This window comes from Vanacampus margaritifer, chromosome 9 (assembly GCF_051991255.1).
Source record: "Vanacampus margaritifer isolate UIUO_Vmar chromosome 9, RoL_Vmar_1.0, whole genome shotgun sequence".
In the NCBI taxonomy this organism is placed as follows: Eukaryota; Metazoa; Chordata; class Actinopteri; order Syngnathiformes; family Syngnathidae; genus Vanacampus; species Vanacampus margaritifer.
In genome coordinates, this window is record NC_135440.1 from 3,867,965 (window position 1) to 3,881,544 (window position 13,580).

The following is a 13,580-nucleotide window of genomic DNA, read 5'->3' on the forward strand; positions in this document are numbered from 1 at the left end:
GTAGACTCCATGGCTCTATTGACAATAATAACTTTTAATTTGTAAAATAGAAGTCACTAAATAGCTCTGGGTTATGTCCACTTCATTCAACAATCATTTCCTTCCGCCGTCCGTCATAGGGTAGTCACGTGATCACGTGACGTCGGTGCAAACGGTCAATACCCACTTCTCCAGGGGACCACTTCACCACTGATTTTCAATCAAAACCGCATTTAGTTGTCAGTAGTGTGGCAACGTAAAATGGCTGCCCCCTGGCTTCACCCGCGAGGGGCAAAGTGACAGTCCATTGCTTGGGAGTATTTTGACAAAAGCATGTCGCATAAGCGTTATTAAAGACACTCTGGGAACGTGTTTAAACCGTGAACGGGGAAAACGCATGATGATATTTAGTTTATTTTGAAAACACGAAACTGGACCCGGAAGTAGATCCTCCTGTCCTTAAGTCGCGCTTTCCCGCGGGGGTTTGATACAGAAACTTTAAAGCTGATAAAATAATTACATTTGTTAACACTTTTGAACGTTAAACTAATTAATTGCTTTGCTGCTTTGACGTGTTGAAGTAGCGTCAGCTTGCTACGCTAACGTGCAGTTAAGTGTTTTAAGTTATCTTTAAGCGTCGCTAGCATGTATCAAAGTATGAGCGCCGTGCACAGTGCTGTGTTCAGCCTGAAGGCGTGTCAGGCCGACCTCGCCACGGGAATGGACATCGTCACCTCAGTGGCTTTGGATCTGATGGAGGACCAGGGTAACAGCATGAACTTCGTCCGTGTTTAATCGCTTCCACTTTCAACACATCTAAAGTACCTCTGAAATGGCATTCATCGTTTGTTTGTTTAATTCACTTGCTTGCCACTGCAGAAAACTGCGATTTATGACACTGTTTAATTGCATTAAGTGTTTTATGAAACAAAAGTAAAAGTCACCAGCAGCTTTATATAAATTGTTCTTGGACTTTCATTGACTGTAGTATATTATGCAAGGGACGTTTATTTGTATAGCAAACTTCATGTACAAGACAGTTCAAATTTAAGTGCTTAACATGTGTTGTGCCCCGCAAACGGCATCCCGCCTGAAAATGCATCTCCTCTCGCTGGAGCACGCTTACATCACTGGGTTACGTCACTCCAACTACACTTCTATTTAAAGTCATAGCGCCATAAAATTCAGCCAGGTTGCTGGAGCCACTTATGTGTATGTGGGGTTGTTGGGGGAGGGGGCGATTTGACAGGGGTGTTATTAAATCGGGCTTATTTTTATTTTTTTTGCAGGTTTAATGCTTTTAATGCTGCGAAATGAGCAAGGTTTTTCTTATGGATCTAGGTATAAAATGTGTGTTTTTAATTAGACAATCCAATATAAATAGGTCGGAAACAATTGCGTTTTCGTTCGGAAATATAAACTGTCATGAAAACAAGACGTTTTTGTTACTTAAAAGTGTGTTCTGCTTAACGGACTGCCTGAAATTGCATCCCCATGTATCTCTAGTCAGGATGCTCATAGAGGCTTCAAATTCACTCCACTTCCTCTTAGTAGTCCCCTCGGTGTCCCCCGAATAACATGTGAGGATTGGACAAACATAAATGGATTTGGAGGGGATGCAATCTCAGGCAAACTGGGAAAAACGGACTGCCTGAAATTGCATCCCCATGTATCTCTGGTCAGGATGCTCATAGGAGCTTCAAATTCACCCAACTTACTCTTACTACTCCTCTTGGTGTCCGCTGAAAAGCATGTGAGGATTGGATATACAGAAATGGACTTGGGGGGGATCCAACACACCACTGAAATAATTTAGACAACCTCAAGGTCATTTACTATTTTAAAATTAAAACCAAAATCTGCCTATTTTCTGATAGGACTATGGCTGTTTGTGATGCTCATCATTAAATAACCATGTTGATTTGATGTAGAAACAAACTTTTATTTATGTTGTTCTATTTAATACATGGATATCGGCATATCGCTAGTTAATGTATTCATCTTAACATATATACTGTAGTAACCGTACTTCTCTTCAGTTTGCAGAGAAATTATTAAAAAAAAAAAAACAGTCAACATGAGGACCACAATTACGGCAGTGAACAGGATGAGGCAAGATATAGCCACCTGCCTCCTTCGAGAATCTGGTGAATGTTCTTTTTCAAGATGCCCCCTGGGTTATGCCAGGGGCGCACCTGTGTACAGCAATGCTTGTTTTAAAGTGCTTTGTAAATACAGTTGAGTTGAGTTTATACATTTACTATTTCTAATTATACCTGCTGTGATTTCCAAAGTACTGTTGCATATGACTATGGCTCACAAAAGATTCTAGATTGTATATACATCACTTTTCTCTTTCTGTCTCTTTTAAGATTCTCAGTAGCATGTGCAACAGGTGGTTTCACCATGAGTGTGTCGGGAGTCCTGATATCAAGGGTGATTACCAGTGCCCTGCATATGAATGATTCACCTGAATCTTGGACACTTCATTATTTTCTTTTTTATTATGTATTTTTGTGTAAACAGACATTTTGTTAACTGTCTTTTGTAAAAGAAAATTAGTTATTGTGTTTATTGTACTGTTTTTGACATTGTTGTTGATCAAAATATTATGTTTTATTTATATAATATATATATAAAATATGAGTGCTGTTGCTATTGTTATTATTGGCCGTTTCTAATTAACATACTTGTTGTTTATAAACAGGGGTAAACTTTGTGAGTGATGTCATGCACATGAACCTAGTATAGAATGAGCTGGGGACAGTGTAGATAAGTAGAAATAAATAGGGGGAGCAATCCATCTTGCCTGAGATTGCAGACCCCACCCATAAATCGTATCTGTGGTCAGGATGATCATGGAGCCACAAAACTCACCCTGAATACTCATACTAGTTCCCTCGGTGTCCGCTGAAGAGCATGTCAGGATTGGAGAAACAGAAACAGATTTAGGAGGTGAGTTGCAATTTCAGGCAGTCCGTGTTTCCCAGCCTGCCTGAGATTGCACCCCCCCCCCCCAATCCGGTTCTGTTCGTCCAATCCTCACATACTTTTCAGGGGACACTAAGAGGCCTACTGAGAGGAAATGGAGTGAATTTGACGCTCCAATGAGCATCCTGACTAGAGATACATGGGGATGCAATTTCAGGCAGTCCGTTTTTCCCAGTTTGCCAGAGATTGCCCCCCCCCCCCAAAAAAAAAAACAACAACAATTTCTGTTCTTCCAATCCTCACATGGGGACACTAAGGGGACTACTGAGAGGAAGTGGAGTTAATTTGAAGCTCCTATGAGCATCCTGACTAAAGATACATGGGGATGCAATTTCAGGCAGTCCGTGTTTCCCAGCCTGCCTGAGATTGCATCCCCCCCACCCCCAAACCATTTCTGTTCGTCCAATCCTCACATGCTTTTCAGGGGGACACTAAGGGGACTACTGAGAGGAGAGGAAGTGGAGTGAATTTGAAGCTCCTATGAGCATCCTGACCAGAGATACACGGGGATGCAATTTCAGGCAGTCTGTTTTTTCCAGCCTGCCTGAGATTGCAACCCCCCACCCCCTTCCCCCAATTAATTTTTGTTTGTCCAATCCTCACATGCTTTTCAGCAGACACCGAGGGGAAGTGAATTTGAAGCTCCTATGAGCATCCTTACCAGAGATACATGGGGATGCAATTTCAGGCAGTCCGTTAAGCAAAACACACTTTTAAGTAACAATCATGACAGTTTATATTCCGAATAAAATCGCAATTGTTTCTGACCTACTTATACAGGATCATCTCATTAAAAGCACACATTTTATACCTAGATCCATAAGAAAAACCTTGCTCATTTCACAGCATTAAAAGCATTAAACCTGCAAAATGAACCAAGGCAGTCCGATTTTTTTTATTTATTCAGACCTGTAAATACACCATTATAGTAATCAAGCATACTGAAAATAAAAGCACAAGCAAGTTTTTGTATGTCTTGTCAGGACAGAAAACCCTTAATTTGAGCTATGTTTTTCAGGTGGTAATAGGCAGATTTATATTACCAGCTTTTAAGTGCTTGTTAAACTTGGTAATATTCAGTGTTGTTGGTATTCATTTGCATAAATTTGATAAGAGATGTTGTGATGCTCCATAATCTGAGCAATTGGCAGCATGTAGATATTAAACATAATGGTTCCAAGAATGGACCCTTGTGGAACCCCAAATATGATTTTGTTTGCTGAGACAGACTCATTACTTCTAAGTGAGACTAAGTATGCCCAACCTTGCAAGTAAGATTTGAATTTACCACAGTGCCAGTAAGTCCAACCCACTGTTCAAATGTGTCGAGCGAGATGTTATGATCAACTTGTTTCAAATGCAGATTAAGACTGGTTTTGAAGGGGTTATTATTCAGATGTATGCATTTTAAGACTTTAGTGAGTGCAGTCTCAGTGCTGTGGGGTGGTCGAAATCCATACAGAAATGCATTAAAAGAGATTGTTTTGCGTTATAAAACTGAAACTGTTGAAAAATAACTCTTTTAATTATTTTTCCCCAAAAATGGAAGATTTGATATGGGCCTGTAGTTACTTATTGTTGAAGCATCCAGGTTAGGCTTTTTGAGAAGTGGTTTTATTAAAGCAGTTTTTAAGACCTGGGGAAACTGCCCTGATTGAAGAGAATTATTCACTATGAGTGTTTAATAAATTTAGAGCTATGCAATAAGAATAAACATTTTTGAAAAATTGTTAAGGAAGCAGCATATCAAGACAGATTGTTGAGAATTTTAACTTTAAAACTTTTTATTTTAATGTTGTGTAGTCTAGAAGTTTAAAATGTTCAGGATTAACTAGAAAACAAGATGACACAAGTGACATTGTGATTTTTCCGGAGGCGGAGCCAGTTAGTAAAAATAATCAGTTTGACATGTTGTTCCCTCACTGTACTGAATTTGAACCAAACCATGACCATAACCAGAGTACTGTACATATTTAATCATGATTATCGGCATACACTTACACCTCTAAGTAACATTTATGTAACAACCGGCATCCTAAAATGCAAGTTTTGCAACCATGCTTAAAATAACCTGTTGATTATGACGTGTTCGCAGATGGAGCAAGGAACTCTGGTGTCAGCGAGATGGAGGCCCTCATGATAGAATGTGCCAAGCTGGACAGAGAAATTGACTGCTTTGTTGACACTGTGCAGCGAGCCACAGCAGAGGTGCTCATGCTCATTCTAGACAAACAGTTAAACAGATGCTTGACAAAGTTTGCAAAATCAACTTTTGCCTGAAAAAAAGCGTGGCATGGACTATTGGTGAAGACTAACTCAAATGTGTTCTTTATGCAGGTGACTGCAGAGCAACAAGAGGCCTTGTTTACCATGTCCTCCACAGTGAAAGAGATCTTCAAAGAAAGAATTGCTCAACTATCTGACACAGATCTGCAGAGCCACCAGAAAATAATTGCCTTTAAGGAAAACATCAAGCGCTCTCACAACCAAGGTACAAAAATGCTTGGTCAAACTCTTTTCAGATAGTGGTTAGCTGCTAATTGAGGCTAATTTAAAAAAGATAACACCCCTTCTTTTATTTGGGTATAAACATTTGCCTCTCACCCTGCAGCTTTAATGTTGCTTGCAATTGTCCTTATTACACCCCCTATTAAAGCATATTTATTCAAGTTGAGTCTCTATAGACAGAGCAAACATCTCTTGTTCACGCTCTTGGTCGTTTCCTGAAGCTTTTGTGTACTCATTTCAGGTCATGTTGATTACACCAATTCCTCTTTTTTTTTCTACATAGGGAATAGGGAGATGTTTGATAATGCCGTGCATTATGTACGGGTTTTAGTTTTTTGTCCATTCATTAAATTTAGCAGTCGGAATTATATTGTGTTCGTGCTAGCCTTGAGAAAGCTAAACGTAGGTCTGCCTAATTATGATGAAAATATTAATCACAATTATTTTGGTAATAATTGAAATCATGATTAGGACAATTCAGGACATTTATTTTTTTGGTACAAGAAGAGAAGGCTGATAACGATCTCCACCTCTGTTGGCTGTGGGAGGCATGGAAAACAGGCTGGATACCGGTCCCTGAGGACCAGGGTTGGGGACCTCTGCTCTATAGAATATGTTGTAGACTCACAATGCAACCTACTCGCTGTAGCGAGAAGTGAAACCACCATCTTGCGTTGCCACTCACTAAACACGTCTTCATTGAATTCTCTGTGGCGTTTTCATGTTATTTAATTTCTCCACTGTGAAATTGCTACAATGTGTGCCATACGGGTGTACCAATAAGTCTGGGAGAAGCGCTACATCCACGTTTCACCGGTAAGAATGTGATTATAAATGTGCTCTTTTTCGTGTTACTCAAAGAACCACGTCAGAACCATGAACAATGAAATTAATGCAAAGCCTATCAGGGGAAAAAATTCTGCGAAATGTAAACCTAACCTCTGTAAGTCACGATTCAGGATAGTCTGAATGGTCAATGCAAACAGTGAAGTTCGTTCTTTGAAAGGCTCTCATTACTACATACTGATCCTGGCGTAAACAACACGCTGATAACTGTTTTCAGCAAAAAACAAACAGAAGTTCTCAGTAACTTTAGCAATGTAAGATGGCTGCCCTCTGGCTTCAGCTGCGAGGGGCCAATTGGTGAGTCCATCACTTATATACTTCTGTGGTTTAGCCACACTTTTAGCCAGCCGAAGCTCGTTCCTAGCTAGCTGGTGCGGCATAAGTAGTACCTGCGTGTAGTTGACGTAAGCACATTGCAGCACGTTAATATGCGTGTGTGTGCGTCCACCCCAGTAAAGCGTTCTGAGACAGTCTCTGCGTTTTAGTTATCGGAAAAAACGTAAAAATATGTTATTTCCCATTTTGCTATTCAGTGTGATTTAAATGCCGTGTGGTGTGGGTGTTGTGTTTTCAGCCAGCCAAGAGTCGAGGAACATGGAGGAGCTTGATGAGGACCTTGCTGTGACGCAGACCCAAGTCATCTTCACCTGTCCTCTCACCCAGGTATCATCCTATTTTCCCCCTCACCCTTAATTAGACATAGGTTTCCTCTGCAAACTTAACACGTGCATCAATGCGTCAGTGTTGCCGGATCCATCACTAATGTCGCCTAAAGACGACTTCACCTGTGCTGAGGAAACTGGTAACGGCCAATCATGGCTCAGTTTGCTGACCAAAACCAGAAAACAGGTGAGCCGTGATCAGTCGTTACCTATTTCCTCAGCACAGGTGATGTCATCTTCAGTTGACAAAAAGTGGAAACTTTTTTTTTTTTTAAGATATTAATTGTACGTGAAAAATAATGAAGTTATCACATTAATTCTGGACAAAATATTAACATTTTATTGCTGAAAGTGGCTCAATGAGTCAAGTATCCCTTTAATATTTTGTTCCTCAAATTACAAAGTAACACAAATGCTCTGAACAGTTTCTAATGAATTGTCTCGTGGCGAGATTGTACCTACGAAAGTATCTAATGAGAGTGTAATGACAAAATTCCGTGTTTAACGTGGTATGTATGCATGTAATCCAGGAGGACATGATCAACCCAGTGAAGAATAAGAAGTGTAACCATCACTATGAGGAAAAACCCATCAAACTCCTCATTGCAACAAGACACAATCAGAACAAAAAGTGCCGGTAAGATGATCTACCAGTATTTCTTTTTATATGTCACTGCTTTCATTTTTTAAATGGAATGTTTTGTAGTGTAGTGTCATGATCACTCCATGTAGCTACTATTTTTTCATCATTTGTATGCTGTTATGGAGACCCTGTATTTGCCGCTTTACTGCTAAGACTTTTTGTTTGTGCCCTTCAGCTGTCCTGTGGTGGGTTGTGGAAACAAAGACGTGAAAGAGTCAGACCTGATTCCTGACCACGTTCTGAAGAGACAGATCTTAGACCACAAGAGACAGAGCAGCAGCACATAGAACTTCAACACATAGAACTTCAACACTTTCATTGGAAATGTTTATGACAAAGTGTTGTTTTTTTAATCGTTATTGTTCTTTTTCAAACCAGAACGGCACAACACTATTTACTTGTGTTTGGGATAGTTTAATGTTTTATTAAAATATTTAGTCTTACTGAATTGGAATAAAATTGTATACTAATGTAAAAAAATACTGTGCATTCACGATAGATGTCTTACATTCAGTTGTTGTTTTTTGTCCCAGTACTGGCCAAACTAGCCACTAGAGGGAGACATCTGCACGATGACAGAACCATGAGTGCAAAGACAGAATGGCACATTTCTTTTGGCAAAGCCCACTCTGCATCTGACCTCCAATTGTAACTTTTAAGCCTGCAAGTGCTGCTTTCTGCTGGGTTTTGTAGGTTAGTCATCACCAAAGACAGAAATGAGGCTAATAGGACACACAGAACATCATTAATAACAGGAGAGTGATGATGCTTCATTGGACTCATTCAGGAAGTGACCCAAATTGTTCTGCAATTTCTTAACGGATGGCTTCTTATTTAACTGGATGGAGCCTGGTAAAGTCATTTTTTGGGCTCTATGTTTACCTGCTTAAATATATACTTTTTAAGTGTCAAGAACCACAAATGTAGTTAGATGCAAACAAGGTGGAACCTGTAACGTTTGCAGTGTATTGTAGTATAGCCATTCTGAGCCTATTACGAGTGAAAATAGTAACAAACAAAGGCTGTGTTGCGATACAAGGTTAAGCTAATCTTTTAATAACTGTATTAAGGGTCTTTAGTTGGTTCCCCCAGAGTGCTTTACACAGCACTTTGACTATTTCACCAATTATGATATGAATGACTCATTTCTGCTGTGAAAATGAACATTGCCACAATTGAATCTTGTCTGCACAACTTATGCTACAGGAAGTTTTGCAACAGTCGTTTTCATTCACACTTTCACTTAGTTGCATTGCTGTAAGTCCATTATCAAATCGTTTTTCATCTTACAGAGAAATTGTGTACACGGCTTGCAAGGTTGTGGGAGGCCGTGTTGTGTTCCAGCTTGACTGTGCCCCAGTGTAAAGGTCAAATGCAAGCTTTTAGATAAGACTGGACAAAGCTGGCTCTGTTTGACTCCCTTCGCTTTTAATTATTATTATTATTATTTTTTTATACAAAATCAGAGCTTAAGGTTTGATAGTGTCAGAGGAGCACACGATGTTCAGAAAGATTGCCTAGTCAGTACGTACTCAAGCTTGACTATTTTCCTTATCGTAAAGTATACCAAGTAAAAACAGATAGTGTTTCAGTTCTTCTTTACAAGATGCGCATTCAGTCACTGTTTTCATTTTTTAAAGACAATAAGGTTTGCGTTAAGACAAGATGAAAAATTTTAACCAGATGTACATGTTTATAAACGTCACACTTAAATAAATAAATGTCCTTAATGTTGACTGAATGAAGTGTATTAGCATACACTAACAAGGTACTGTACATCTAATAAGATTCATAATTGTTATGTTCTGCTTCCCAGCTAAAACAGATCTGCATGGTCCATAGTTTGTTCCTTTGTAACACTGAGGATGTTCATGCTCACCGCTCAATGCACACCATTTAATGAAATACAATGTTATGATGTTATAATGTTAAGGTTATTGGAGTCGGAGCAATCTAATTGGAGACTTGCAGTACATGCTTTATGGCAAGACTGCATCTTTGCCTTTCTCTCCAATGTGTCTGTCTGAATCTGCAAATCAACACAACAAATAGCTCTATTTTGATGCGTGTCAGTACTGAGGACGACAAATGACAAAACAAGTGGCATATTTTTATTCTTTAAGTACACATTGTGAAAGTATGTGCTATAATAAATATGCATCAAAATAAATACAATATGGAAAACTTCATTTGGGTAGATAAGTACTATATAGTACATAGAGTGCTGTGGAAAACCTATTTGCCCTCTTCTCAAATTCTTTTTGCATGGTCTCACTTATTACTTTAATGTTTATGATAAATATAACTATAAATACATATCAAAGGAAGATAACCCAAGTAAATATAAAATGCCATTTTTAAATGGTAATAGTTTTACCAGTTACTAGGGTGAGATGGGAAATTACTTTTTCCTCACAGGGCCAGGTAACTTAATAAATAAAATCGCCTTTTACCTAACCAGCTAATTACTTTGGCCAAACCTTTTCTGTTGCCAAAGTGCCATGCAAATTAGTTTAAAAAAAGTGCACTGTGTCTTTAAATCATGACACCTCCCAGTAGTGGCTCAATGAAGGCTGCCTGAGTCTGGTTTTAAACCAACACTGACTGTCCCACGACGCACTGGAGAGGAGAGGAGAGGAGTGGAGTGCACTACCAACACAAAGGCAGGAAGAGGAATTCAGCTGCCCACCAAAGAAACATTCGACACTTTCTGCTGCACAGGTGAGTCTACTGACAAAAAATGTGAGAGGATAAAAATAAAGCTGTGTCAACTTGCGGAAGAGTGACGTACGTGACAGGTGTCTCTTGAAGCAAATAATGTTCCAAACGGAGCCAACAGGTGGGTCAGGTCTCACCTGTTGGAAGCAGTGTTTATATATACAGTATACAATACATACAATATATGTGCGTGTGTGGGAGGGAGGAAAAGAGACTAGCCGAGTTTAACTGATTGCACGTACGCGTGTCTATGTCCACGCAGGCAGGTGCTGCTCCAGTGCGGGATTTCCAAACCGGGCCATGGATTATTGGCGCTACTTTGGATCGGGTTGACGTGGTCGCGTGAAGAACAGGTGGATCTCGTTTGCACGCGCCACCGCGTCCACTTTCTTTCACCTTTATGGGGAACCAGGTGGAGAAACTAACTCATTTAAATTACGTCGAGGTGCCCACGTCGGACCCGAATGGCTTCGAGCCGGACGTCGACGACGGACCGCGTATCGGCGTCTCTTACATTTTCTCCAACGACGGCGGCGACGACGATGACGACGAGGACGACAATTCAGAGCCGTTCCCGCCGGAGAACCACCTCGCGAAGCACGAAGATAAGCCTTTTGAACCCAAAGACGAGTTGGAGTGTTCGGTTTACTTCCGAGAGGAGTGCGTGTTCGAGAGGAGCAGCGGAACCGCCACCCAATCGGCGGAGAGCCTACTCAACAAGTGCAGACCCGGAGACGTGCTAGAGTTCGTGGCCACGGGACAGTACCCGCACTGGGCTGTGTACGTGGGCGACTTCCAGGTGGTCCACTTGCACCGTGCCGAGATCAAGAACGGCTTCCTCACCGACGTGGGTCAGGGCAAAAGAGGCCGCATAGTGAATGGCCTCTACCGGTACCGTGCGCTCCAGCCACAAGTGATCGTGCGCAACGCCGTGGACCATGTGGGCTCCAGGGACAGAGAACTCTACTGGAGGAACTCTGAGTGCTTTGCGGCCTGGTGTCGCTTTGGACGGCGAGAGTTTAAAATCGGAGGGGAGATCAGGATCGGAAAACAGCCTTACCGCTTAAAAATGCACTTTTCCGATAAGAAGAGCCATGTCCTGGAGTTTCAGAGCCTGGAGGACGTGGTCATGGAGCGGAGGAGGAATGACCAGATCGGGAAGGATGCTGTGATGCAAGAACTCGCCAATCACCTCAACTCAGCGCAGGAATTTCAAGAGGGCTCTTTAGGCAACTGAAGCTGTTTTGCTGCCTTTTGGGCTATGAATGAGCAAATCTCTATTAATTTAGAAGTAGAGTGACACTTCGTTTACATTCAATTCCTCACACAATAAGATTACATTTCCTATGTGACTTTTCTAAGAGGCAGATGCACCTGCAAAAACAAAACCGCATTCATATCACACAATATATATATATATATTTTTGTAGCCAATGATCATGTAATACTTGTGCCATACAATGTCTTTATTTTTCGTAAGATACAAAATAGAGAGCAAAAGGTAATTTCCAAACACTCACAGAAGGAAAAGCAAAACAAAAACAAATCGATTCAGGGTTGATCCAAATGATAAAGAACAATTCATTAAGACAACACACGAGACACATAAGCACACCATTCTGCCACTGTTTTTCACCCAAATCTTTTTGGAGGCATAGTGAGTGAGTCATGAGCTCCAGAACATGTATCTGTTTGACAACGTTGATAAGAGAAAAAAAAATGTGGGGCAGTTGCTCTGGAGCAAGTGGTTTGTGATTGCTGTTAGTTTGATCCAACAATAAAATCTATTTGTGTGGAACAGGTTAACACATAATACTGGTTTCATTTTCTTTTTCACGTTATAGAGCGGAAAGTGTTCATTCCTATGCAACTTTGGTTTGAGCACTGCACAAAGGTGGGACTAAACCCATTTTTTGTCCTTATTGTTGTCAACATGCTTCTATCCAATCAGATTTAACTACATTTTGGTGTCGACACTCTTTGCAGCAATTACTTATTGCACTTATATTGATTCATCCGTTTATTTTTGGGAAAATCAAGATGTTTGTATTAAGGATGTGAAATAAATATATATTTGACCAATACATGTGCCTCTTTTTAATGTACAAAGAAAGTATTTATTTATTTTTTATACTTTGGTGAGGCTATTTAGCTTCTTATGTAATAGGTTGCATTCTAAGCCTTGCCAGGCATTTTCCTTGTGTACACGCTGTTGCTCGCTAAAACAAAGTAATTTCTTTGTGAGCTGCCACAACCCTGGTTATGTGGTTTATTTTGTCTCCCTGCAACCACAAAGTTAATTAAAGTTCAGTTACAAGTGGAATTTGACAACTTTCACAAATAGGCAAAAACCTCATCAACGGGTCATCACATCTTTATTTACAACTGCAGTACATACGGTAGTCAAATGAAATCGTATGTGCAATATTGCAGTGTGTGTGTCTTTTGGTTTCGAGAAAGCCCAGGGAAGGAGATCTAACTGTTCTGTTTGAAAATGTTATGGCCTTGAAGAGTCAGACTGTTTCTCTCTCATGAGAATGTTTTCATGCTTGTTGTGTTTCTTTGCATTTTTGAGCAGGTCATGTCCCAAAAGAGCTAAAATAGGATCATGATGTGGGCTGGTAACAAGCAGATAAGCTGCTGGACACATTAGCATTTCTTCACTTCTCCATGGTCTGTCACTGTGACCAACTAGGAATTGTGTGTGTGTATTAGATGCATATTTATGATAATCAGTCATTTTTGTAACAGCAACAGAGTAAGGACAACATGGGGTGAAGCATACAATGTTAAAAAAGCTAGAGATAAGGCCAAAAAATATATTTTTTCTTTTCGATTTTAATCGAAGTAAACCCAACAACATAGTTTTAAAGGTTTCATTTACTCAAAAATAAATCCTGTGCAAAATGTTCTGACAACAATAATGTAAACCGATTTTAGATGGGGTTTAACATAAATTTAACATTCATAGCTTGTGCAAAAAATATCTTATGCATATGCGACGGCTGTGTGGGTTAGATGTGGACCCAAAAGCGACGAGGAAGACAGGTGTGGGAATAGAAGTAGGTAGGATTTAATGACACAAGTTGAGTTGAGTGAGGGTTGAGTCTGGGAGAGGTCCAAGGCAGGCAGCGAGCAGGTAAGTTCTTGGCAGGGCTGGAGGGGGCTGGGACAGGGGCTCGAGAACGGAAATCTTCCGGAGGCACTGGTGCAAGGTAAAAGAACAAAAAATT

General features: G+C 40.3%; 2 protein-coding genes and 1 long non-coding RNA gene across 3 annotated transcripts; 2 read left to right on the forward strand and 1 right to left on the reverse strand.

Moving 5' to 3' along the window:
• Positions 1-411: 411 nt before the first annotated feature.
• nsmce2 (NSE2 SUMO ligase component of SMC5/6 complex) lies at positions 412-9,808 on the forward strand. Its single transcript, XM_077576289.1, has 6 exons — positions 412-745; positions 5,066-5,178; positions 5,308-5,461; positions 6,899-6,987; positions 7,517-7,623; positions 7,805-9,808. The coding sequence occupies exons 1-6, from the start codon at positions 625-627 to the stop codon at positions 7,914-7,916; spliced, it is 696 nt and encodes a 231-aa protein (XP_077432415.1). The 5' UTR covers positions 412-624; the 3' UTR covers positions 7,917-9,808.
• LOC144058068 (uncharacterized) lies at positions 9,727-10,886 on the reverse strand. The gene is made up of 2 exons (XR_013295376.1): positions 10,590-10,886; positions 9,727-10,484 (listed from the first exon to the last, which is right to left on the reverse strand). It is a non-coding gene; the product is annotated as an uncharacterized LOC144058068 (long non-coding RNA).
• LOC144058065 (protein LRATD2-like) lies at positions 10,189-12,431 on the forward strand. Its single transcript, XM_077576288.1, has 2 exons — positions 10,189-10,350; positions 10,610-12,431. Exon 2 carries the CDS (start codon positions 10,748-10,750, stop codon positions 11,582-11,584), a length of 837 nt encoding a protein of 278 aa, XP_077432414.1. The 5' UTR covers positions 10,189-10,350; positions 10,610-10,747; the 3' UTR covers positions 11,585-12,431.
• The last annotated feature ends 1,149 nt before the right edge of the window (positions 12,432-13,580 follow it).